General features: G+C 45.9%; 2 protein-coding genes across 3 annotated transcripts in view; both read right to left on the bottom strand.

Moving 5' to 3' along the window:
• The window catches only part of LOC135917685 (ras-related protein Rab-8A-like), a 138686-nt gene extending 118707 nt beyond the window's left edge, over positions 1-19979 (bottom strand). The window contains exon 1 of one of the 2 annotated variants that reach the window (XM_065451264.2): positions 19808-19979. In XM_065451264.2, coding sequence (XP_065307336.1) covers positions 19808-19931 — 124 coding nt within the window. In that variant the 5' untranslated portion in view covers positions 19932-19979. The remainder of the gene's footprint in view (positions 1-19807) is intronic. The other variant, XM_065451263.2, reaches the window with a different exon arrangement.
• Positions 19980-21569: 1590 nt separating this feature from the next.
• On the bottom strand, positions 21570-23771 carry HINT1 (histidine triad nucleotide binding protein 1). Its single transcript, XM_065451238.1, has 3 exons — positions 23564-23771; positions 22785-22889; positions 21570-21904 (listed from the first exon to the last, which is right to left on the bottom strand). Exons 1-3 carry the CDS (start codon positions 23672-23674, stop codon positions 21740-21742), a joined length of 381 nt encoding a protein of 126 aa, XP_065307310.1. The 5' UTR covers positions 23675-23771; the 3' UTR covers positions 21570-21739.
• Between the last annotated feature and the right edge of the window lie 3006 nt (positions 23772-26777).

Genomic DNA, 26777 nt, shown 5'->3' with positions numbered 1-26777 from the left:
TTTCAATCTGCGTACATGTGAGTAATATGTGCATAACTGTTAGTGGCTGTTGACATTTCTCGCATGTTGGTGTGTCTTCTTTCCTAAGTAGGTAATTGTGCGTGAGGTGTGTGTGCCCGATGCGTAGTCGGCACAAAACTACTTCGATGAACCGCTCCTGATGGTAGCATGACTTCCACTCCCCAACTATGGGTTTCGTGAGATGTAGCTTGTTGTCGGCGCAACGGTCCCATTCGCGTTGCCATTTTACCGTTAAGGCTTTTCTAATTGCACGAATGCTATCTTTGTATGGGAGTGTTGTGTGTGTAATGTCTTCGTGTGCTGCCATCAATGCATATGTATCAGCTGCTTCGTTACCCGGTATCCCAACATGGCTTGGGACCCAGCAGAAACGAATTGACCTCCCGTATTCATTAAAAGCCACCATGTTTAAAATGTCTCCAATCAGGGGTTCACACTCAGATTTCAGATGTAGTGCCTTCAGTGTGCTTAAAGAACCTGTGTATATGACTGCATTTGTGTGTTTATCAGCGATAATTTTTTCCACTACAACCCATATGGCGAAAACTTCGGCCGTGAAAACAGAGGCGTGTTGTGGCAATAGAATACTTTTTCCCCAATTTTTCGTTATGACCCCCACACCCACGTGTTCTTTCGTTTTGGAGCCATCAGTGTAATATTGCACGTTATCTTTATATTTCTCCTGAAGTTCACGGAATTCTTGTGTAATGTGTTCGCGTGGGGTGTCTTTCTTCTTTAAATGTGTCAATGTCCAGTCACATAACAGTTCAAAATCGTACCATGGGGGCAAACGCTTTGGCTTTCTGGCAACCTCGAGGACTTCGCAAGGAATGTCATAATCCCGGACATATTCCTCATATCGCAGGACGAGCGGTTTAATCATGTTCGGTTTATTTGTATAGTGTAGGCGTGAGTTGCATTGTGTGAGGATGTTGTAGCATATGTGTTGTGGTGATGACTGAATTCTTAGTACGTAGGAAAAAGTGAGGAAAGCTCTGCGTTGCTGTAAGGAGGGTTCATTACACTCGACGTATAAACTTGGAATAGGTGAAGTTCGGTAGGCACCACTTGCCAGTCGCAGTCCAAGGTTATGTACCGGGTCAAGTTGTTGGATGTAGGACTGTCTGGCTGAGCCGTAAACCACGGAGCCGTAGTCTAAAAGGCTACGCACAAGAGACCGGTAGACACGTAAAAGGCACGTTCGGTCGGAACCCCAGTGCTTATGAGACAGAATTTTAAGGATATTTAGAGCTTTATTTGCTTTAATCTTCAGTGCTTTTATGTGACTTAGGAAGTTAAGTTTGGTGTCAAAAGTTACTCCTAAAAACTTATGGTCTTGTTTCACCGGCAGTATGGTGTCGTTCAATTTTAGGACTGGATCGATGTGTAGCCCTCGTTTCTGAGAAAACAAAACAGTAACTGTTTTCTGTGTGGAGAAACGGAAACCATTTTTGTTAGCCCATTGTGTAAGTTTATTAATTGTTATCTGGAGCTGCCTCTCACAGGTTAGCACATTTGAGGCACGACAAGCCACTTGGAGATCGTCTACGTATAAGGAGTGCATAAGAGACGACGGTATGATCTTATTAACTGTATTCATTTTTACTATAAAAAGTGTCGTGCTGAGAACACAGCCTTGTGGAACACCATTTTCCTGTTTAAATGTATGAGACAGTACTGAGCCCAGACGTACCTGAAATGTTCTATTACTCATAAAATCAGCTAGGCAGTTCAGCATTTTACCCCGGATGCCGAGGTCAGCCAGGTCTTTTAAAATTCCATATCTCCATGTGGTATCGTAGGCTTTTTCTAAATCGAAGAAAACTGCTAGACAGTGTTGTTTCTGTAAAAATGCATATCGAATTTCATGTTCTAGACGGACAAGATGGTCAGTGGTTGAACAACCCTTTTTATATCCACACTTATGGGGATCAATAAGGTTTCTTGATTCTAAAATAAATGAAAGTCTTATGTTGATGATGCTTTCAGGACAAGGTTGGGCTGTACCTATAGTGTTATCCAGTGGAGAGTGTTTATTTATTCATATTGTCCCTTTTCTTTTTCTTTTTTCCATGTCGAGACAAACAGGTTTTTTTTTTTTTTCAGTCGAGTACCAAATGCGAATGGTGGCACGCGGGAACTAATATGACAAAGTTGCCATCACCACGGTACGAATTCAAAGAAAGGTTGAGACGACCCGCGATACAAGGCGACTCGAGGACGGTGGATGCGTCTTTAGGTTGCAACACTATGCTTTCGGTGGACAAAATTTGAAGCGACTGAGGGCGGGCAAACAACATTCGAGGACAATGCTTAGAAGACTCCCGCGACCTCCCCCAACTCCGCCCATCGCTGCTCCGTTATACTTCGCCATGCATGTTTTCTTCGTCTTTACGCAGCTACGTGCAACGCGTTGGCCTTGGTGTGTCAGTCTCGAGAGTAAACAAACTAGGTCGACCGAAATTTCCCCAACATTTTCCGGAAGATTGATCTGCATACGTCCAGGCCGGTGGCTCTGGTTGTTCCCTCGCTCCGGGAAACGACAGGTTCGTGACGGACTCGCTCTGCCTTCAAATGCATCGTTGCCCGCGTAAACAATGACGCCCTCTGACGTCATGTTGAGCTGAGATCTCCTACAGCGTGCCCTTCAAGTATACGTCTAGTACAGGTCGATAATATAGGTGGAATTTTGTGTCGTGAAATGTACGCAGGAGCGCCTCGTGGATGGAGACCTGGGCCGGATTCGGCCTTCCACGTAAGTCTTACAAATATGACCACGCACTGCATACAGGACGGAATTGTTAAACTAACTGTATCGCTCGATGAAATAATGCGAGACGAAAGTCAGCTATACCCTAGAGTATACAGCGAGCCTCACTTCCTATAAAAGACCGAGCTAAGAAAGACATCCAGTACGCACCCATTAAACTTTGCACACGACAGTTCTTCTCCGGTGTCGAGCTTCTCTAGGAAACTAAACGAACCAATCAGCGTGCTTTCTGTTCGTCAACCTGCAGGGCCAGCCACGTCTGTGCCCGATCAACATGCTCACTCATTGGCTTACTTTCTCAATCACTAGCTCTCGCTCTATGACACGCTCGCTCGCTGCTCACTCGATCGTTCACTCACACCAGCGCTCACTCATTCACTATGAAATTGTCGCACATAAGTAGTTCATTAACTCACTCACTCACTCACTCACTCACTCACTCACTCACTCACTCACTCACTCACTCACTCACTCACTCACTCACTCACTCACTCACTCACTCACTCACTCACTCACTCACTCACTCACTCACTCACTCACTCACTCACTCACTCACTCACTCACTCACTCACTCACTCACTCACTCACTCACTCACTCACTCACTCACTCACTCACTCACTCACTCACTCACTCACTCACTCACTCACTCGACGTCCTTGTTTCACGGGTTAACGGGCGGCTTAACCTGCCCACGCAACCGCTACGCACGTAGACTCTCCATATACGTGACAGTCCTAAACCAAGCCGAACACTCCCAACACGTGACTCCTCGCGCCGCGCCATATGTGCCTCCGTTCTCGCGTCACGGCGCCTCAATAGCGAAGTGCCCCCCGCAGCTCGTATTTTATTCACGCCCCCTACCCACGCAGACCGCGTAGCTAGAAGACTTGACACACGGCGAGCCACGGCTTGAAGCGGTAAACGTCGCGCGCCATTCTGAGCAAGCCTTTAGAGCAATCAAAAGACGAAATGGAAACAGCTGCTGACGTCCATTCGGGCGCCTGTCTCTGTCACTTCGGCTGCTGTATACAAAACGTGTGAAGCTAACATCTGAAAGAGAGAGAGAGAATAAACTGACGGACGCTGTATACAGAGCGCGTCTCGTTGATATTATCGATAAATCTACGGCGCCCACAAGATTTATCGCTGAATCTGCCCCCACTGTTTGCCGCATGAAAACCGAGCAGCTCCTGGAAATACTGCCCTCTGGAAAGAAGCGGCACATTTGCCATTCCCGTTACCACCCCTACTTCGTGTTTTCCCGAGTGTCCTCTTCCAATTTTTGGTGAAAGTATGTATACTCGTTCGTCGAGTAATGCTTTACTCCTGGCGTTATGTATACCAGCTGTAGAGTACCCCTACCCCTCCCTTCCCCAGCTGGTTTCTCTCTTCTTTCATCCTACTTCGAATTGCGACAAAAGACCATAGGATTTGATCGATTCTGCCGCATACACCTAAAAAAAAGATTTGTTGCCCACCGTACCAATTGTTTGTACCAATGTTCCAAATGTACCAATGTTCCAATTGTACCAAATGTTTAACAGTCTCGGAAGAGAACAGCAATTTACAATAGGCAGTGAGACACTGGAAGTCGTAAGGGAATACATCTACTTAGGGCAGGTAGTGACTGCGGATCCGGATCATGAGACGTAAATAATCAGAAGAATAAGAATGGGCTGGGGTGCGTTTGGCAGGCATTCTCAGATCATGAACAGCAGGTTGCCATTATCCCTCAAGAGAAAAGTATATAATAGCTGTGTTTTACCAGTACTCACCTACGGGGCAGAAACCTGGAGGCTTACGAAAAGGGTTCTACTCAAATTGAGGACGACGCAACGAGCTATGGAAAGAAGAATGATAGGTGTAACGTTAAGGGATCAGAAAAGAGCAGATTGGGTGAGGGAACAAACGCGAGTTAATGACATCTTAGTTGAAATCAAGAAAAAGAAATGGGCATGGGCAGGACATGCAATGAGGAGGGAAAATAACCGATGGTCATTAAGGGTTACGGACTGCATCCCAAGGGAAGGGAAGCGTAGCAGGGGGCGGCAGAAAGTTAGGTGTGCGGATGAGATTATGAAGTTTGCAGGGACGGCATGGCCACAATTAGTACATGACCGGGCTTGTTGGAGAAGTATGGGAGAGGCCTTTGCCCTGCAGTGGGCGTAACCAGGCTGATGATGATGATGTACCAATTACTGCGATGTCGAAAATAAAGAAAGAAGCGAAAGGCCATGCGTGCATATAGTTCCCTTCGTTCATTTATGAATACCATTGTAGGTCGCTTTTTTTTTTCTGACTAGTGATCGATATGCGAATTGTTCACCGACTTTCAATTGAGCTGAGAACGTCTACTGAAATCTATGGCTGGTAATTGACGCAGAGATACTGCCCATAAAATAGTCAAACATGCAAATACCTGAAGGCTCAGCTAAAATAACAGCTTTATTCCCCAGTGTCATTCTTTTAACAGAAACCTTCAACATGCTCTTAGTCTGACGAATCGAATTGCTACGTATATGTTGTTCACGAAAAAAAAAGAAAAAAAAACTGAATAGTTTACGAACGGTCGCTCATCATTAACATAAGAAATCACGTGTTAAGTTGAACGCTGTGGCGCAATATGCACGTTTCTTTTCTTCTTCTTTTCTTTGCTTACGTCCCGCACGAAAGTTGAAAAAAAAAAAGAAACAGCAGTGTCAGGCTCTGCGACAGCACCAAAGCACCCGAAAGGAATGTGTCGCTCTCGTTCTGTTAGTGTCATTGCGACACCGCCGCCTAGACACCGACACCAAATCGAATTGCTCGCGTTTCGATTCCCAGCGGTACAGGCCTTTGTCGAAGGATCCGATCAAGTATGACGCCTGTAACCATGTAACGTGAACCAGACCCCCAGTAAACCGATATGTAGGCGAAGTAACTGTCCTCAGTGTCGTCATTGAGTTGAAAGGGGAGCGGAGGGAGGAAGTTACAATGGTGGCCGTGGTGCCGAGTAGCAAGAACGACGGGAAAAAAAACGAGACTTTGGTTCCGGCTTTCGAAGAGTTAGGTTGCCCCATGGATCTGCGTTCAGGTTCCTTTTGATTTCTATAAATTCACCGTAGTTCCCTAATCGGTTCCTGCACGAAATAGACTCGCATTTAATAATTAAAAGTCGTGCGCCCGTTGTTATTCGCCGTGAAGATCCTTCACTCTGTCGCCCGCAAATAGGAGTTGCTTTTACGAACGCCTACTCATGCGTTCCTATAATGGGAATGGCGGACACTGTGCCAATCGTTAGACATGCGGGGCAGAAGAAACTCTAAAGCACACGTTGTGCGACTGCCCATCATATATAAACATCGGAGACATGTCTGTTTTATGGAAACAGCTGACAGCCGTCGCCTCGTGCGTATGCGATTTTACAAGGCCATGAAAGCGCTGCTGCACGTGCTTTCTTCAGGTATACACCAGCTTATATGACCGACTGTGACCACATGACCACGTGCATGCTGCGAATATTTTCTTCTCCCATTCTTCCCATCTTTCCCTTCCCTCTCCCCCTTCTCTGGAGCACTTCAGCTAACCAGATTCAGGCTGGTCAACCTACTAGCATTCCCCCCCCCTCTTTTTTTTTGCCTCTTACTTGCTTCTCTAAGTTGCAATGCTCACTTTTCTGCCAAAGACGGAACTCTTCTATATCCCGGAAGATGAGTGCATTCGAAAGCGATGTAACCGGCTTCCCTTGAGCAGCACTCTCTCGTACAGTAAATTGGAAAGTTGGGCTAGTTGGTGAGTAATCATCATACCTTGCTGGTGAAGCAGCCCACTGACACGGACACAGTGAAGACACAAGAATCGAGTGCAGCGAGTGTCGTCTTTTCTTGTGTCTTCACTGTGTCCGTGTCAATGGGCTGCTTCACCAGCAAGGTATGATGACTCTCTCGTAAAGCGTGCAATGCATCCCGCATTGTTCCCGAAAGAACTTGCGCACGCCGGAGGGTGTCGGTAGACTTTCGGTGACCTATAGACTCTGATTTACTGCGAAGCCAGTTGCTTGGCCTTTGACGGAAAGAGTCCTGCCATAAGAGGCGCGTCTCGGTTTCAAAGCTTGCCAGGGCTTGGTCTTGGTGCGCCGAACTTTCTTCCGTTCAGGAAGCAACAGGCGGCGCTCCTGAATTCGAAAGGTAGATGCCGCTATAAAGTCCACATAAGCAGCACATTCGCACCTCTGTATGAGCGACGGCAAGTTACCTAGCTCAAGCGGAACGCGTCGTCTACCGTGAAGTACGCTAACGCTTCGGTGAGCTAGGATCCCTGAGGGCATTCTCGAACTTCAGACGCTTCAAAAGGCGGGCAGGTGCTGATCAGCCTACGCACGTAAGAGGCAAGCTCGCTGAGCTGGCGCCAAGCACGGCTACACCACGATTACGAACGAGTATACACGGCTTTCAAAGGTTCTATATATGCGGGTATACGGCGGGGATCAGAAAAGCGCAGGTTCTTCGGATCGGTCACTGAGCACATGTGCTATGTAAACAGCTCATACACACGCGCGCCCGAAGGATAGGCGAAGGGCTTAAACGTCGCCGAGGCTTCGCGGTATTTTCGATGAGACGCGAAAAGGCGTCCCCGTCGAGTTATTTTCATTTTCGCGCTTCAGAAGAACAAACACTGACGATAAGCGAGCAGCAAGTGATCGCACAAGTTATGTTTTTTTAAAACAAGTTCTCTCTCTCTTCTTTTTGCGGCTATTTCCACGTGTACGCTCCATTCCTACAAATTCTCTCGTCGCTTCCGATAAACAATAAATGAAATGCAACCCCACCTCGCCGTTTTTTTTTCATTCTTCTTTTTTTTTTAACCACTGGTCGCCATCTTCCTAGTACACAAAGGCATGCAGATAACGCACTCACTGTTCAAGCAACGGTTATCGAAGTTCAGAAATCGCATAGTCATGATAGTTGTTCGCTGCCTACCACACCTTTAAAAAAATCTGGGGCCTAATCCTTTTTGTTCGTCACGAGCTCTTTTCCATTCGTCGGCCATCCTCCACTAATATTATCCTTTGCAGTAACAGTAAAAAAATGACGCACTGTAAATCAAAGTTACATCGTTTTATACCGAGGTGCTGCGGACACCATCGAAAGGAAGTAAAGATGGCAGGATGATCATTGCTGCATAATCTAGAGCAAGTCCTCGTGATTACATTCCAATTAAATTTCGATTTAGTGCTCAGTCGTTCGTGTTGCGTTTCCTTCTTTTTTTTTTTGTTCCTTCATAGAACGATTTGAATCAGCGACTCAAACCGCTTGCACGAGTTAATTATTGGCTGCATGCATTACGTGGAAGGAAGAACTACACAGGTGAACGCCTCCATACAACGAATGCTCTTGCAGCGAAATGACGCGTATAACGAAGGAGTGATTAAGTCCCGACCAAATTCCCATCTTTCACATGTATTGTGAATGCCGCTAAAAACGAAGACCACTACAACGAATTCTACTTCATGCGTAATAACCAGTGGCAGCCAATCATGGTGTTCGACTTACACCTTCGGTCACGGTGCACACATATATTTATTTATTCATTAATGTATAAATAAACAAAATAAATAAATAAATAAATAAATAAATAAATAAATAAATAAATGTGTACACCGTGACCGAAGCTTGTGTAAGTCGAATATCACGACTGGCTGGCACTTGCTTTTAAGAACTACTTTATGCGTAATAACCTGAGACAGTATTTACAAAGCACTTCATTCGTAAGTGCTCTTTCGCTAATAATATGTCCAGCATCAGGTTGTGTTGGAAATTTCTCTTACGAAAAATTGCTGCGTAGAAGCATTTTCTTTTTTTTTTGGGGGGGGGGGGGGAGAATACGGGCCTTGGCCCCAATTCACAAAGCTTCTTCGTTCGTGCGGACACCATCGAGGGGGGAATACGGGCCTTGGCCCCAATTCACAAAGCTTCTTCGTTCGTGAAGGCTATTTGCGATCGGCCAACTGCTTTCACTAATATGTCCCATATCACAATTACCTGACCGGTGATCTTACGAACATTTCTACCATATTATCCTTTCTTGTGAATACATGTGTTCTCATTCCCTACTTTCGCAAGAGAGAGAGAGAGAGAGAAAGAGAGAACAGAAAGCACCAATAAATACAGTAAGCCTGAACAAGACCCCATATTCACAAAAACTTTCTTACGTGTTATTTACATTTAGCATTTGCCGCGTAGATCCCTTCTTTATCGGGCCGATCGCTATCATAATCAGTGGCCGCCGGAACATCGGTCAACGTGGCATTGTTTGTGAGATAAGTTCTGCGAACGAGTAGGGCTGAGCCCCGTTGACTACCCTGGACTCGGGGATCGAGGTTGAAAGCGAACCGAAAGATTAGCAGACAAAAAAAAAAAGAAAAAAAATTCACGCAGAAACTCCTCTTGGGGTTGTCTAAGCATGTGTGAGCATTGCACCACTTGCTCACCCCCGTGCAGCCCGGTGTCGTTATCGATGTTATGAAACTTGATCCGACCAGTATAAACGACAGCGCTGTGGCAACACGAACTGTTACTAATAATATATGGGGTTTTACGTGCCAAAACCACTTTCTGATTATGAGGCACGCCGTATAGTGGGGGGACTCCGGAAATTTTGACCACCTGGGGTTCTTTAACGTGCACCTAAATCTAAGTACACGGGTGTTTTCGCCCCCATCGAAATGCGGCCGCCGTGGCCGGGATTCGATCCCGCGACCTCGTGCTCAGCAGCCTAACACCATAGCCACTGAGCAACCACGGCGGGTACACGAACTGTTACGGACGGCGGCGCAAGGTGAATTGATTGTGTAAATAAACTACTGCAGGCGGCGGCGCGTTGATGACGTTCCGATCACTATAAGCCGTTATCCCTATTTATCGTCTTATCAATCCGCGTCAAACCATTATCAACCGTATTCCGGCGGCGGCTGCGTATGGCTGGCCGCGCGAGTCCTATCCTGAAAGCAATCTGCGATGGGGAATGAGTGTGCCGAGTGCTGATAGCTTCGTGTGCGCTGTGTTCTCGCCGCTTTGTTCGCGTTGAAGCGAGAGGAAGCACGAAGGTCAATTCGGGCTCGCTGCTGCAGGCCCTATCTTGATCGTCTTACTTGACAGAGGGACGGATCTCCTCGTAGGGTAAGCATAGAAATGTTAACGCATCTAAAAAGGTTCACACACACACACACACACACACACACACACACACACACACACACACACACACACACACACACACACACACACACACACACACACACACACACACACACACACACACACACACACACACACACACACACACACACACACACACACACACACACACACACACACACACACACACACACACACACACACACACACACACACACACACACACACACACACACACACACACACACACACACACACACACTAAAGCGTTCATCGTTCAGTCAGTCACAAGCGGCAATATAGGCTGCATGGTCTGCATAGGCTGCAAGAAACGCATATTTTCTCTCGAGATAGAGAGAAAAAGAGAGGGGAACAGAGCAGAGGCAGGGAGGTTAACGAGAAGAAAGTCCGGTTTGCTACCCTACACGAGGGAAATGAAACTGAAGAGATGGGAAAAGAGAAAGATGAGCGGCGAAGCGGCAATCGGTGCATGAAATTCCGAGGAAGGGAGGCGATGGGGGCATGCAACCAAGAAAGCAGGCGGCATAAGGAGCAAGGCGTGACTAAAAGGCTTAGGGTATTTAGCGTGGAAGTCTGTTTGCCCACATCTAAGCAAAGTGGCTCGCGATCTAGGGGGCTGGCAGAGAAAAAAGGAAATGCGCGTAATAATATATACGTATTGCGCAAACAAGGACGGAAAAGCGATTTCCGCCCATACTAAACGAACAGCCTTATAGCTTAACTCGCAGGGGCTTTACTGTGCGCTCCAGGAGCGAGAATATTAAACAAGAAAAGAAAGAGAAAAAGAGGAAAGAAGTGTGCTGAGAAAAACGCGCACATGCCAAGGCCATCTCATTTAATCGGTTGGGCAAACCAAGGCAATTTATCGGACAATGGAGCGGGGAAGTTTTTTTTTTTTCTTTCTCAGCACAAGAGTTTGCCAGGAGCGTTTCTATTGAGTTCATCCGCTCTCGAGACGTGGTACTGGGATCGACGGAACGTGTGACAGGTACTGGGATCAATACCCAGCACATCCACCAGCTGTCACGTTGTCTTGATGGCGAAAGAGAAAGAAAGAAACTTTATTGTAATTGTAAAGATTTGAAGGAGGGGTGGTCGGAGCCTCTCAGTCCAGGGCCCCACTGGCCTCTGCCGCCTGCCTGATCTGGCTAATTAAGGACTTTTGTCCTGCCAGGTCGGAGCGGGCGAGCTGTGCCTCCCACTGCTCCATTGTCCTACTGGTATATGGCGAAGAATCCCACTGAGCATGGCACAAGGGCGAGTCCGAAAACTGACTCTTTATTGTACGAACCTGTGCCCACAAATACAAGTTACATTCGGGCAGAACGATATATTGCACGAGCAAGTGTGTCGACCGTCGAAGTCTGGCCTGCGGGTCAAGCACGTCGGCTGTTTATGCACGACTCGTCCAAGGTTCCAGCGGAATCGCTGGTGCTCGTGTGCCTTCCAGAATTTACAGCACTATTCGCGTCCGGAGTGTAATCTGATTACACGAGGTTCGGCGACAGCACGTGCAGAATGCAGATAGAATCGGCTGCAACATTCTAGAATGTTCCCATATACAAGCAGACGCGCGCTCTTCATTTGCGCCGAGCGATAAGATTAAAATGGTTAGCAGGTGGTAAACGGGGTCTCCACCAAAAGGCAAACAGGCGTGTCAGCGTAAACACCTGCAGCAGCGGTGTTTGTTGTACCTGTCTCTTTCGGTTCTGCATCGTCAATGTGCGCGCTTTTGTAGGTTTAAATATGAATTACCAATTGTCCCCAAAGTCAACATTCTGTTAAAACCAAACGCGCACTTTTTCTTTCTTCTTTCTTTTCGTCGTGCGTAGTAAGTAATAACGTCAAATACTAGAATGAGTCAACAGCGCCCAACGGTGTAAATATTTGGTAAATGGTGTAATTGTACAATCGTGAGCAAAAGTATACGGACCACAGGATCGCCGAAAAAACAAAATTTCTTCGTAATTAACACGCATAAACGGAAACTGACGAGTGCAGTAGAAAATTCGTAATGCCAAGTACTGCAATCTTTATTTTCAAGTTGCATTCAAAAAGGACCAAATGAGTTTTATAGCGCGATCCCTGGTCCGTATACTTTTGCTCGCGGGTGTACGTATAGAGTTATAGTGTTGTCAGATACGCAAAGATAAGGTCAAGGAAAGTAATCCCGGCGTCACACGGGACACTTTTGATAGCGGTCAAGCCTGATCCGGATCGAAATTATCGACCGTGATTGGCTCCCTTGCGCAAAGGAACCAATCGCGACCGAAAAATTCGATGCGGATCGATCTTGATCGCGATCAAAAGTGCGCCGTACGGCGTCCGTATAATATTACAGCACTGTCGATACAGTAACATGCCAGTCAACAGGTCGTGCAGCCCATATGACCGAGCACGAAACATCAAGCACAACTTCGGGCTTTAGAGTACAGCACCCGTCATACACACTTAACCCGAACATGTCTCGATTAAGCGCATTTTTGCTTCTCCAGCGGACGCTATTTCAGATTTCCATAGTGCCTTGAATGTGCTAGCTTACTCAATATATTTTTTGTTCTCAAAACATTCGATGTTTGTTTCTGATAACCCTCGTTTTCAGTAAAAAATGCGTATTTATTATTCGGTGTAAGTCTGACGGTGACTGCAAATCGGTATAGCATTTTTTTTCTTCTTCTAAGCTTAAAGGCGTCTGTTTAATGGGGATCGCGCGGTAAATCGATCATTACCATATCGCGAACTTTCCGCGTACTGCGAAATGCCAATCGACGACTGCTTGTCGCGTCCCACGTGCCTGCTTTCCGAGCACATCTCTCTTTTATATTGAACAGCAAGCAACGTATAACACGAACGAAAAAGTTTTTTTGTTCTTATTGGTTTCGTATCGCAGTCCGTATATATGCAATGCGCTTTACCACAAATGCGAAGTGCTTCTGACAGGGCGACGCGAAATGAGAAAGCCATGGCGGTAAGCACGGACGCAGCGTCAGTGTCAGCGACGATATCAGGCGCGTGGGCTCCAATACAAATTGAAGGCAGCTAGCTGGCGTACGCGTGCAGAGTAACTAAATAAGAAATAATAATAATAATAATAATAATACAGAAAAGGAACAAAAAGTATACGTGTACAACGCAACATGAACACCCCCTTCGTGTTCTGTCAATTCTCGTCGTCTTTTCTGAAACCCCGACAGCTCCTTGACAGTTCTCAATTTCTATCGCTTTTCCGTTTTACCTCTTCACTATCGGTTTTCTGGAAGATTGCCGCAAAAAACAGTGTCGCTTCGGATATTATTCGCGAGCAAGCAAACGATTAAATAAACGCAATCGTTATTATTTTTGCTCTCTTTCTTTCCGTTCTTCACTTCACTTTGAAAAGAATAAGGCGCCAAGTCGGGCCACGTGCCTCAGGTTCCACTCAAGAAGAAGAAGAAAAGGAACGCACGGAGACACAAACAAAGATGGATGAGAAAGGCTTGACCACAAAACACGCAAAACACAACGCCGGCGAGCTGTCTGCACGACATCCGACTTCCACAGCTGCGACATCGCCGTCATGCGACTCCGCAGACGAGCGCATTGTTTGCTTCCAATGTCAGAAACACGTTTTGGCTGCTCTAGCGAGATACAGCTAGGCGCTACGGTTCTGTGTACGTACGGGTTTCCCTTTCCTTGCTCTCACTCATTTGCTTTAAATTTTTCTTTGTATAGATGTGTGTGTATCTTGATTCCCCCCCCCTCTCCCCCCCACCGCCCCCCGATGGCTCGAATGTGGGTCACGTTGCAGCTGCGGGATGCCAGATAAAACTTCGTTACGCTCTTGCATTCTGTTCCCTCGCGGTAGGCGGCCTCCACATTTTCATTTTCTTTAAGCAACGCGGGGGTTTGTTTCTTTTCTTTTTGAGATGGCAGTTGTTCATTAATGTTAGACTCGGAGAACAGAGAAGTCAATCAATATTGCCTCATAGTGACGCCTCGCATGAGTCTCAGATACACACTCAAAGCCATAAAACAGGAGGAGGAGGAAAGAAGGAGGTCGACCGGACGTGCCTCCGCTTTGCTAACCTTTGTGGGGGGAAGGAGACTAATAAGAAATGAAAAGTAAGAAAGGAGACGGAGGGAAGAAGGTACTATCAATGCGAACACGTACCCAGGTAGCACACAAAGTCTTGAAAACGTCGTATTAAGGGATTCAACGTCTGAAACGGATTTTTGACCAAAATCGACGCATCAAAGACGTTGCAAACAAGATAGCTTAAAAACGAGGGGTGAATACGTTTGGATAACGTTGGAAGCCAGGCAGCTTAAAAACGAGGGGTGAATACGTTTTGAAAACGACTTCATATGACTCGCTCTATCTCTTTAGTTATCATGTGACCAAGGTGGCCACGTGATTCGTGATGCCGGGCAGCCGGGCGAGCCGGGCATAGTCGCGTCTTGATGGCATCGTCGCGTCCCCGCACTCGCATTGCGCTGTGGTGTGTTTGCGGCTGTTCTGAGTGTGCTGCCGCTGCCCTTTGCTATGTAAGTGTTGCAGTGTTTTGCTGTCAAGAAAACGATATTCTGTGATTAGTTTGGGTTGTGCAAAATTGTTTGTGTGGTTTTAATTCGGAAATCAGTAGTGTTTTCAATTGTTATCGGACCATGGCGGCCACGTTATTCGTGAAGCCTGGCATAGTTGCGTTATCGCACTTGCATTGCGCTGTGGTATGTTTGCGGCTGTTCTGAATGTGCTGCCGCTGCCCTTTGTCATGTAAGTGTTGCAGTGTTTTGCCGTCAAGAAAACGACATTCTGTGATTAGTTTGGGTTGTGCGATCTGTTTGTGTAGTTTTAATTTCGAATTCAGTAGTGTTTTCAATTGCAGGGCGCCGAGTGGAGGGCACTAATCAGCTCTTCAAGTTCATTGTCATGTTATTTGAGGCGCCTTTTCACTGACGCTGTAATTCAGGCGTTAAGGGCAGTATAAGGACGAAAGTTAGAGGGAATAAATTGTGCCTGTGTGTCCCTAGCGTCGGGATCGGCCGCTATGCGCGATCCTAACAAGAAAGCATTTTGCAGAATGCGAAGAAAGATGGCAAAATTGCTGTCTGTGCGCACCTTGCCAATCTCCGCAATAGAGCCGTCATCGTGGTATTTTAGTCTCCCGTTTAGCAAGAGTGTTGCAGACAAGATAACTGGTTCAAACAGGCTTTTTTTTTATGATTCAGTACTAGTACGGTATCCCAAAAGGTGAGGTCAAGTGCTCGCCCTATTTTCTTCCCTCGCGCTACAGCGCACTGACAGAATTTTGCGTGCACCATATATACCGTGCTTTTATCGTTTACGCTTCAGGTTCTCGATTGTGTTTTCGCCCCCTTTACCCACGTGAGCGGTATTTCATGGTCTTACGGGGTACCACGTGTGTCCATATATTGTGTCCAATATATGAAACGGCCCAACTCTATTTTATTTGACGCCTCAAATGGTATTAATGTATTGAGTCCCTTGTAGCTTTGTGCTTGTTATCAATTTTACTACTTGGCGAATGGATACAGCATGTACGCTGCATAACTCGCTTGTGGATACTGCGTACGTGAGTCGAGTATGCTTCAGGTAGTACGATTGTTTGCCGTTTGGGACATGTGTCGGAATGTACGCTGTGCGCCCTTCGCGCTTTAATTAGTCGGCGGCCTGCCGAGTTCGTGCGGGTGCAATGTGTGCGCGTGGAGTTAGCGAAGCGCTCGCGCGGTTTTTTTTTATATGTGTTCTGTTCGCGCGCTTCGCACAGCAGCTAGGGCATGCCGCAGTTCTTTGTCCTTGTGCAACACATTTTCCTAGCGTACGCCTGTGCATTATTTGATACCGGTTTTACACGGGGCTCTTTTAACCGCTATCCAATCCGTTACAAATCGAATTTCTCGGTCGTGATTGGCTCTTTTGCGCAAGCTACGACAGTGAGCCAGTCGCATCGATAATTTCGATCCGGATCGGGCGTGATGGCGATCGAGAGTGGTCGTGTGACGCCGGTTTTACACATGGCTCCCACATAGGGAACACTTTAAGTTCAATGCTACTGAGTGAAGAGCAAGTGCATATATATGCCAGTGGTGGTATGTGGGCAAGTCTTTCTGGTGAAGCCAATACTTGTGCATTCAAAACATTTCAACTACCAGCGTAGTGCATCAATGTGTCTACTTCACAAAACCGAGCACCAGTGCAGATATCTGAGCATACCTGTCCAGGGCAGCAAGTGTGTCTACATTTAAACCACTACCAGCTTGTGCGGCAGTTCTATTTCCATGCAGCGGGACTGCAGAATAATCAGTAGGGTGCGCTCAAGCTGTTTATCTATGAAGCTCTGCCTCGACTGTGTGCCGAATATTTTTGGACGTGAAAGTGGGGGTGAATTGGTAAACATCAGTGGAACTATGCCTGGACTTTGTGGCAAATGTTTTTGGATGTGAAAGTGTGGGTGAACTGGCAAAGAATTTGCTCTGGGCTACATGTGTTAAACGTTTTTCTCATTCAGAGTGCTTTTTCTTTTACTTTAGGAGACTGAAGATGTGCGCAAAGTGTGACATGTCAGTGTGCTAATTAATGTATTTGCTGGTTTGCAAATTATTCGTTGCAACTTTGTCTTTGCCAGAGAGGTACAACATTGCCTCTTGTACAGGGTTTTTTAGATAAAACACTTACTATTTATTACGAGCATTGCTTCCTTTGTTACACAAATGCAGCTTCCAGTGCATTCCAGTTTATTTCCATGTTTATGTAAGTTACTAATATGAGGCTTGCATATTCATTTCTCACGTTCTGGAGTGGCAAGATGCAGCATTACTGTCTCATCGATCGCTGTACTGCAGTAGTGTTCACTTGTTACACTGGATCCCCCGTTTAAGTATTCTGTACTAATTTCACTTTATTGCTTTTTTGTTGTATGGTTATTTTTCTCGCCATTACCTTCTTTGATATATCCTAAAGGCGATATTTCCAATTTTGCATTGTTCCCATTTTTTTATTTCTGTCACAGGATTATTTTATGATGGTATGCGGTGGTATTTCTTTTAGTGCTCTTTTCAAGCTTCTAGCTGATTGGTAACATTGCTTGGAGGCAGTTACCATCCGACTCATACTCTTGCATTTTTCAGTCTACTTCCATTCGCTCCGAATGTCACTTCTGCATAACTCTAGTCCATCTAATAGCACGTGCTCTTTACTATGATAAATGAGAAACTTTAGTACACTCCAGGTTCTTCTGCTCATTTTTTTATGTGTACTTGGAATTTTGTTTATGTGTTAGTGAATGTTCACTTTCGAGTTCATTACGAATCCTTTCTGCGACTTTTGTCATTGTTGATGTACTTTTACTTCTATTTGCATTTCTCACACAGTTTGTTCGAAGCTTGCATAAGCATTACATTTTAATAAAGTGTTTTTGCTTGGTCACAATGTTCTCATTTCATTCACTTTTGGCATGAAGGGCTTGGTTTTGCCGCCTGCCAAGTCGTGACCATTTGTTCTTTGCAGGATGTCATTCCCATTTTGGTTGTAAGCATCGTAGCTTACTAAAGGTGGTATTAAGGATTCATTATTCCTAACAGGCTTATTTTCGTGGGACTTGGTAGAGGATACGCCGGCCATGCGGGGAACAGTGCTTGGCACTGCGCCATGGCTCTTACAGTCAACACGACGCTTCTACTCATCTGGGGCGCGATTGGAGATCGTTGTTCGAAACGCCCGATCAGTTTCACCTCACGCGATTGGCCTAGGCCGTGCCGACGGGTGCGGCTGACGACGTCTGCGCGGCATAGGCCAGTCGCGTGAGGCGAAACTAAACGCGTGTTTTGAACAACGATGTCTGATCGCACCCGTCACTCGCGAAAATTAGCTTCAGATGATCGTAAACCTTTCAAGACCACTTCTAGACCAGCTTTTTGATAACCTCCTAAAAACGTTTAGAAATTGGTTACGAATAGTTTTGGCAAAGGGATTACTTGTGTCTTTCCCAATCCTATTTCTAGACCAGCTTTTCGAATACGTCTTGCAGACCTGTTCTAGATCGTCTCAAGAAAGTAATTAAGCCGGACATTAGCAGAGATATACGACGTTTTCCCGCCGAAGTTCTCTCATTCGTGTCTTCTTTAACCCGTTTTTATCGTCTTGGATAAACGCTACGAAAACGTTACGTATCTCTTTTGTGCTACCTGGGGTGCGGTTGTCCATCCTCTCACGCCTACAATGGGTCACTGAGGCCAGCCGATTTGATGAACCGTAGCCATACCCGTGCGGCTTTGTAAGCCCCTGCGACATAAGCCGTAGAATTCAACACAGCTAGTGTGTTGAAGCGATGTCGACATCGCCTACCTGCGCAGCACGACTGCATACAGCGGGCGATTTCCGACGACGTACTTAAATTGTTCAAACTTCCAGCTCGCATATCAACGAAATGCCAGACGGTTGCAGTCCATCTTTACAGGAAACGCGCATTTGAAGGATCGCATTTAGCACGCACGCAACACAAGGCAAAGCACAGCTGCTGGCGCGATATTTCTTTAAAGCGTGATATTAGGAGCAGCGTAGCGTGCCTTTATTTATCTCTAACACCTCTTCAACACCATATGAACGCATAGGTCTGTCGATCGCGGCTGACAATAAGTTTTTGGTCTGAATTTTAAGATTCGATCTTAAAGAAACTAAGCTATACGTATACCGCTCACCATTTTCGTACACGTTTTTTTTATTGTGTGCAGCTCAATGTGTCGACGTAGTACATACAAGTATAAACTATTTAATGGTACTGAACCGGCAGAGGTATACATCTATATATTCTCCAGCACTGTGACGCATGCGATCGCATATGACGTCTTACACGCTCGAAAACAAAAGGAAAGCTGCCAGATGGATTTCAGATAAAGGCTGAATTCAAAGAAAGTCGTAAATGCGTCTGACTCGCGTGCTGAGCAACCTTCACCCAAACGCTGCTGAACGTTGACATGGCCGGGCCGCTGTCGCAAACGCGCATTCAGCAGAACAGTCATAAACGGTTGCTCTCCACGCAGTATAGTATAACGAAATGACCGCCCGACCTTTGGCGTTTTGCCTCCGCTCCTATTGGAGGGTACAAACTTCTCGGTTAACAATAGTGACGGCCTTGAAGACGCGCCTCCACGCCGCAAAACAGCTGGACACACTTGAGCTCGCCTGCGGACCGCGAAACGATTAAATGCTCCTGCGTAGAGAAGCGGGGACACAATAGAAACCAATCTGGCCCAAAACGGGAGGGGAATTCCCCACGGCGCACCGGACTTCGCCGAAAGGACGGCGCGCACCGCTGTACCGGGGTTCGCACGTACACCGCTTCGAACGCGCCGGGCCAGATGACTCATCGCCCGAGTTGTATTCTTTACACAGCGAGCACCGGGAAACCCAAGCGTTCTCTGCTTGAGCCTGCCTCATTTTCTGTCGGCTAATGCGCGGCGCTTTAATCCGCACGCGATGCCGGTCGCTTCCGCGTCCCAGTCGTACGTTGGAGGCATTGTGTGCACGTTTTCGCGAACACAGATGTTTTGTATGCAAAACACAAGCCTCACTCAACAGGTTCTGTTTGAGCCATTGCTTAGCTACCTGAGCAGGCTTTACGACGAAAGTAAGCCTCCGCACTGTGAACAAGAACGTTCAATAGCGCTGCGAAAGGTGGAAATCGTTCCGAGTCGTCGACCCGATCTTTGGGCTTTCTCACTGAACTCGAAAGTTCACGGGAGAAGCCCAATTTACAGGGGGGCGCAGAAAAAAATCGGGAACTGCGCGTCTGGCGCACGCAGCGGTCCGGCGAGACTTACCGATTGTGGATATATACGTGTCGTAGAAGCGCTCGTCGCAGAATCGGTGAACGATACACGTCTTGCCCACATTGCTGTCGCCCAGGACGAGAATTTTGAAAATGGCCGTGAAGTCCACCGCCATGTTGGCCCAACTGACAGCGGCTGACGCGGGATCGATGTGTTGCTCCGGGAGAGGGGAGCGACAACGAGGGGACGGGTAACATCCGGCGGCTGGCGGATGTGACGTAAACGTCGCGCAACTGCTGCCGTCTTTTGCGGCCGTTGCTTGGCAGGGCCAGGCTAGCAAGCAGAGCGAACCATCTGCTCGTCAAGTTTTGCGTAATATCCCCCAAGAAACGCAGGCTTCAGTACAGCATGCCGTGTTCAAAGGGGAAATTGAAATCCGCAGCTGGCGCCCTTGTTGAAGCTGCAGTTACAGTTGAAACTTGAGAGCCGCGGGAGGCGCGTCAGTAAAAACGTGCTTTCAGCGCGCGAATCAATCCCGATGCGTCGGCGGCACTGCGCCATCAAAACTACCCACATGCTGAGAATGAAGAACATTCTTTGCGGATATGCGCAGCATCACAACCATTTGCAGCGATCTAGCGTAATTTACCCGATTATCTTTAGTAGGCGAATTCATGCTAATTACTTTAAAAGATTCAACCGAGTTTTTCAGGCATGTCCATGACAGCAGAACTGCTCGTGAGCGATAGCGTTTCAGCAGAAATCTTTGGAAACTGCAGTACTTGATATTAACGAATATAGCCCAGTACAAGTATAATTTTAAGAGGGCTTCCGAGTGTATACGACATATATTCTTTGCAAGTTCTCTTACTTTACGGAATTCGGTGCGTTGATATCAAGTCTCTATAGCTCTTCAAACGCAATTCACAACAAATAGTGCTATAAAAGTCAATCACAATAACGAACTGCCCCGAAGATACATCTAGATATGTTTTAGGGGTGTGCCCAAAGGGCATCGCAAGATTTCATCTTGGGAAGGGCTTCTTGTGTACATCTTGGTATCCGCTTTTACGGTATTTATATTATTGTAATCATTATTACATTTGATACGTAGAATCACTTTTAAATATGAAACGAATTTCACGCAACATTTAGATGTTGCCACTAGCAGTAGTGCTCTGTATACTGTTTCTAAAGGATCATATTACACTCTTTAACATAATGGCCGAGCGCATGGCCTTCAAAGTACTGTAGAACCTCCACCCACCCCAAAAGATATTACTGCTAAATTATACTCCTGTGCAGCAAGTGCTGGTCGAATTTTGATAAAATTAGCATTCAAGCATGTCTCACCGTCAAATCATAAGTAAAACACCAGAATTTAAAAAAAACAATCATTGTGTACTGTTGCCCACATGTATGCAAACTTGTTGCCAACAACTGCCAAGTGCGTACTAGCATGGTTGTGCACCAAAGCTGAAGTTTGTGTGCAACTTGTATCATCATCCTCATCAGCCTGGTTACACCCACTGCAGGGCAAAGGCCTCTCCCATACTTCTCCAACTACCCCGGTAATGTAGTAATTGTGGCCATGTTGTCCCTACAAACGTCTTAATGTCATCTGCCCACCTAACTTTCTACTGCCCCCTGCTACGCTTCCCTTCCCTTGGAATCCAGTCCGTAACCCTTAATGACTATCGGTTATCTTCCCTCCTCATTACATGTCCTGCTCATGCCCATTTCTTGTACGCTATGTATGTATGCTTTCAACTTGTATGCTAGCATGCAAAATATATCCAACAGGGGTCAGACATCTTGAAACATTTGATCCGTTTATTATTCCAACTTGACAACAAGAGCAGCGAACATAGATGCAGACTTCCACCGGAAGGTACACAGACTTCCACCTGAAGGTATACCGAAGTAGTTAAGCACACAAAGTGAAGAAACAGGTCGGCTGAAAATTACGCATGGCAGGAGATGTTAGCCCGGAGGCCAGCCAAGCTGGCGTCCCCCGAGAACATGAATGTGGACATGGTAAACAGACTGGCAACCCTGAGGACCGTCGTTGATCACAATGCGAAAACCCTTGTCCAGTTTTTGCTCCTTGGCCACTTGCTGTGCCACATACAAGATATGGCCCAGAATCTAGAAAGTGTAGAACACAAGGTAAAGGACATGAAAATACACAATTGAAAACAGAGAAATATTCAACCACATGCTGTCCTAGTTACCACAGCTAAGCTTAATTAAGGCAAACACAATAATAAAATGTGGTGCCTGACAACATGCCTACACTACATTTACTTTAACCTTCCATGTGGTACTTCCTCCAGACCTTGAGCTAATTCAATGAGAATCCCAATATATAACAAGCACCACATCATTAAGAATTATGCTTAGTGATGCTGTGTGACCTTCTCAGGGCTGTTAACAAGCCATACTTCATACGAAAGAAAGTGATCCTGCAAATGTGAAGGCGTAATGCACCATTTTTAAGAACTAAGTGCATAACTCTAATCACAGCGTGCATGTACCATTGGGAATTTGAGGGCAAAATTAAACAAGTTGCCAATTTGTATGAAACAGCAAACAAATAATAAATGGCAACCTCTAGCCAGCAAAATCTTTCATATGTGTGTGCATGCTAGCTGTATGGTCGCCATGAATGTACACGCTAAATTAAAGGATACGGTGTACAATGACAAGGTCAAGGGACCTGCTGCAAAATGTAATTCAACATGTACGCAATGTTCGACACAAGCAAATAAAAACAGGGCGTGTGCGCAAAAGTTGCGCATGCCCCCAACTGGCTTTTTTAGGCTAGGCATCACGTCAATTGTCGCTTTTTGCTGTTTACAGTGTAGTCCTGTACCTGGACAACAAGCACGGCACAACAGCTCCGCTGGTTGAGGCAAAAGTAGAGTTCAAGACTGCAGAATGTAAGTGGGTCTTGCTCATTTTGCACACATCAGTGCTTTGTTGTAAATATGCAAATTTCCTTGAGCAAGGTTGCGGTTTCACTTACATCCTTGTCTTCTTCAGTAGCCTTGGAAAGCTGCGAAATTGCCTTTTTTGGGATCACCAAGAAATGCACAGGAGCCTGGGGGTTGATGTCATGGAAAGCTACGCACTGAAAGTTCAAAGGAAAGAAAACCATAAACGTCAGCGGAAAACATACGCGTTTACAGGGCGTTTCAGAAACCGGCGGCCTAGTCGGGCACGCTAACCGCAGTAAAGACGCACCTCGGTTACGGCCAACCAATGGAGCGCTTGCTGTCAACGAGTGACAAATGTTAAATACAAAAGCCTTGCTCTGTTTGCCAGCATAGTGAAAATTGTTGCGCAGCGCAAGAGGTGCCGAAAATATAAATATCAGCGATACTGCAGGCAAAGCGAAACATGCACGGCATTAACCGATGCCCACGCGCGAGCAGTTTGCGGCTCCACACAGGCTCTTCCCCCCCCCCCCCCATTTAGACCCCCTGACGAAGCGGGAATGGGATTAGTATCAAACTAATCACGCGATCACAGCGAATATGAACTGGTGTAATCAAATTTTGTTTACAAACAGCGAGTAAGGCGTTAGGCCTAGGCTTCAAAACGCCGAAAGAGCAAGGGTTAATTGCAATTCACGCAGAGCGGTTGCGTTGTCGAATTTTTGAATAAATTTGCAAGACTGTACATTTCTTTGCCAGTGAAGAGCGAAACGTAATATCTCTTGCTGGCCCTTCGTTACTTGACACCACCATCGAGACGCGAGTGGGCCCGAGGTAGCAAGCCAGTAAGTTTTAAAAGTTTACTCACCTTGTCATCTTGGTAGATAAAGTCAGTGGGTATTTCACCTCTTATAATTTTGCCAAAGATGGTATCGCCCGTTTCTGTAGCCAGCTGCGCTTTCTGAACCTCGCTAGCCATCGTTCCACGCCGGCTCTACCGGCAAGTCAACGTGTTCTTTAAGTCAACCGGGACGCCGAAAACAAAAGTTCTCGAAAAGTCTCCGGGCCCGCCTACTCTGCCCGCATACGTCATAAATGTCGCTGCGAGCGCTTACGATGTCCGGGATTCGGCATCTCGCGTGTCGCCGATTGAACTGGATAAAACCCTGACACTAGGTAAAAAATCATGTATATCCCACACACTGAGAATCGGTGCACGCGAAGCTTGTCCACGGCTTTCCTTACGCTCTCAGCTAGAATCGCTAGTAGAATCGCAAGTACGGGTGGCGCTGACGCGTTTATACCACAGGTTTTCCCGCTCAATTTAATCCAAGCGCCAGTCAATTTAATGTGAGCGCCAGTCAATTTAATCCAAATGCCAGCGATTTTAATCAGAGCGCCACTTCATTTAATTCAAGCACCACTGAACTTAATCCAAACGCCAGCCGAAATAATCCAAACGCCAGTGAATTTAATCCATGCAGAACGGAATTAAACAATATTTGAATTTCAAGACTTCTGAACATTTGCGAACATATTATGGGTTAATACCTTGAAAATGCAAGAGCGAGATGAGAGACCAGTAGCTATCCTGCCACGTGACTAACGACAACTTTTGGAAGTTTTCATTTTCTACTTTGTTATGAGAGCGACAGGGGAGATGATAATTCTCGGAATAGATTCAGAGGAAACGTCAGCATAAGTACGTTGACTTAATGACACACATGCGATTTGGTCATGGCTATCAAACGAAGCAATAACGAGTGATTCGATGATAATCACTCAGTCCTCGTTGAGAGGCTTCTGTCGCTAGCGAATACGATTCACTATTCTACTGCAATATACGCAGCCTTTAATCGAACACCTTGTCATCCATGCCACTAGAACACTCATGAATAACATTTATTTGCATAATACACCCAACTGATATGGTCGAGTCACTAGTGAACACAAGTGAAATATAATGCACAGTTCAGGCTTCTTGGTGTTTTGCACAACATAACTTCATATATATCCAATAAAATGCGATGAAACGAGTGACTCACTATGCCTACTATAAACTCGTATGCTTAAGTCACTGGTGAATATCATCCACCTATTTTAATATCACTGAGGCAGCCTTCACTCGTGAGTGCCGTCAGTAGTATCAATCAAGCTGTAGCAAGATGAGCACTTTTGTTAACTGATACTGCTGAGAAACTGGGACATTCATTTCCGTGCCAAGTTCTCTTGCACGCAGTGAGAAAGAAAGCCTCATAGAGGTTCTGTTCTGAAAAAGTGTTTTACACGTCAAGTCGTTAACGGCTGTGAAACATGGATGTTCCTTATTAGAGCGAACCTTGAGAAAATATGTTAAGCTGATGTATGTTCTCTGAAGATGGAGTGGCCACTCATCTGACTCTACATATAGACTTTCGACAGGGCTTGTCCTAAATGCGCCAGTGGTCTGACGGATACCCAGATGATGAATGGGGTCTAACACCTTAAGTGCGCTCGGTGCGGTAGAGGGATATACTACGGCACCATAATCTAACCGCGATTGAACTAGGTTCTTATAAATATTCAATAAACACTGTCTGTCGCTACCCCTTGTTGTGTGGGATAGGATGCCAAGTAGGTTCATTGTTCTATGACATTTTTCTTTAAGATATTTTATGTGAGGAATGAAAGTCAGCCTGCAGTCAAATATAACACCCAGAAATTTGTGCTCTTTGTTTACAGGAATTTGTTGTCCGCCCAGGTCTACGCAAGGATCTGGGACCAGGCCTCTCTTTCTTGTGAAGAGAACACAAGAACTTTTGAGGGGGTTGACTTTAAATCCATTTTGGTCTGCCCATTTGGACACCTTGTTTAAGCCCTGCTGTACCTGTCTTTCGCATACTGTGAGGTTGCAGGATTTGAAGTCTTATTTGTATATCGTCTACACATACGGAACAAAAAATGGCCGGTAGTAGTGAAGCACGTAGGGTGTTCATTTTAATGATAAAGAGAGTGCAGCTGAGCACGTCTCCCTGGGGTGGACCAGTTTCCTGTGTAAGAGGACGTGACAGTGCATTGCCGACTTTTACATGGAAGGTACGATTGGACAAATAGCTTTCGATTATTTTTAACATATTTCCACAGATGCCCATTCCCGACAAGTTTCGCAAGATTCTGTAACGCCATGTTGTATCATATGCCTTCTCCATATCGAGGAATATCGAGATGAAATACTGTTTATGTACAAAGGCATCGCGGATATATACTTCAATGCGCACAAGATGGTCGGTTGTCGACCGCCCTTGTCTGAAGCCACACTGACAGGGATGGAGCATATTGTTGAGTTCAAGGAAGTGTACGAGTCTGTGATTAATCATTTTTTGAAAAAGCTTACACAGACAATTTGTAAGAGCTATTGGACGATAACTTGCTGCCAAGGAGGGGTCTTTTCCCTGCTTCAGGACAGGAACCACAATCGCTTCTTTCCATGTAGATGGTAGGTATCCCGCAGCCCAAATAGTGTTGAAAAGTGTGAGTATTGTAACTTGTGTCAGTATGTAGGTTTCTGATAATGTCATACATGACTCTGTCGGGTCCCGGTGCAGTTCAAACCCACGAAATGGAATGCAATGATGGCGCCCGTCGGGCAGATATGATGGGACTGGAATGACAGCCTGAGAATCGGGAATGGAGTTGGAATAGAATGGGAACTAGTACTGTAGCGCTAAACATTTATTTTAAACGAGGCTAAGAAACCGGCATATTTGATAATTATCCTAAACTAGATTTCGCCAATTTCTTACATTATTAAAAAGGTCTGTCTAGCGCAAGTACATGTAGAAAAAGGATTAAACAAGACATAGCGCTCTGTCTTGCCTGTCGTTCCCAGTGTACTTGTGCTGAACAAGGTTCATTTTTCAATATGCCTTACCACCAAGCTCAAGCACCCACAATGTTTTTTAAATTTCAAAATTTTTACTTAATACCGGCTTTCTCATTATCTACCTAAAAACAGTTTCCTACACTTATTTTGATGACAAGGAAATTTTTCTGCACTACAAGGTTGAAGTGCATTGAAAGAGAGCAACTTTTAGGTGCCAAGA

Source organism: Dermacentor albipictus, chromosome 4 (genome assembly GCF_038994185.2).
Source record: "Dermacentor albipictus isolate Rhodes 1998 colony chromosome 4, USDA_Dalb.pri_finalv2, whole genome shotgun sequence".
NCBI classification, from domain to species: domain Eukaryota; kingdom Metazoa; phylum Arthropoda; class Arachnida; order Ixodida; family Ixodidae; genus Dermacentor; species Dermacentor albipictus.
The sequence above is the reverse complement of the archived record's forward strand: the minus strand, read 5'-3'. Positions and strand labels throughout refer to the sequence as shown.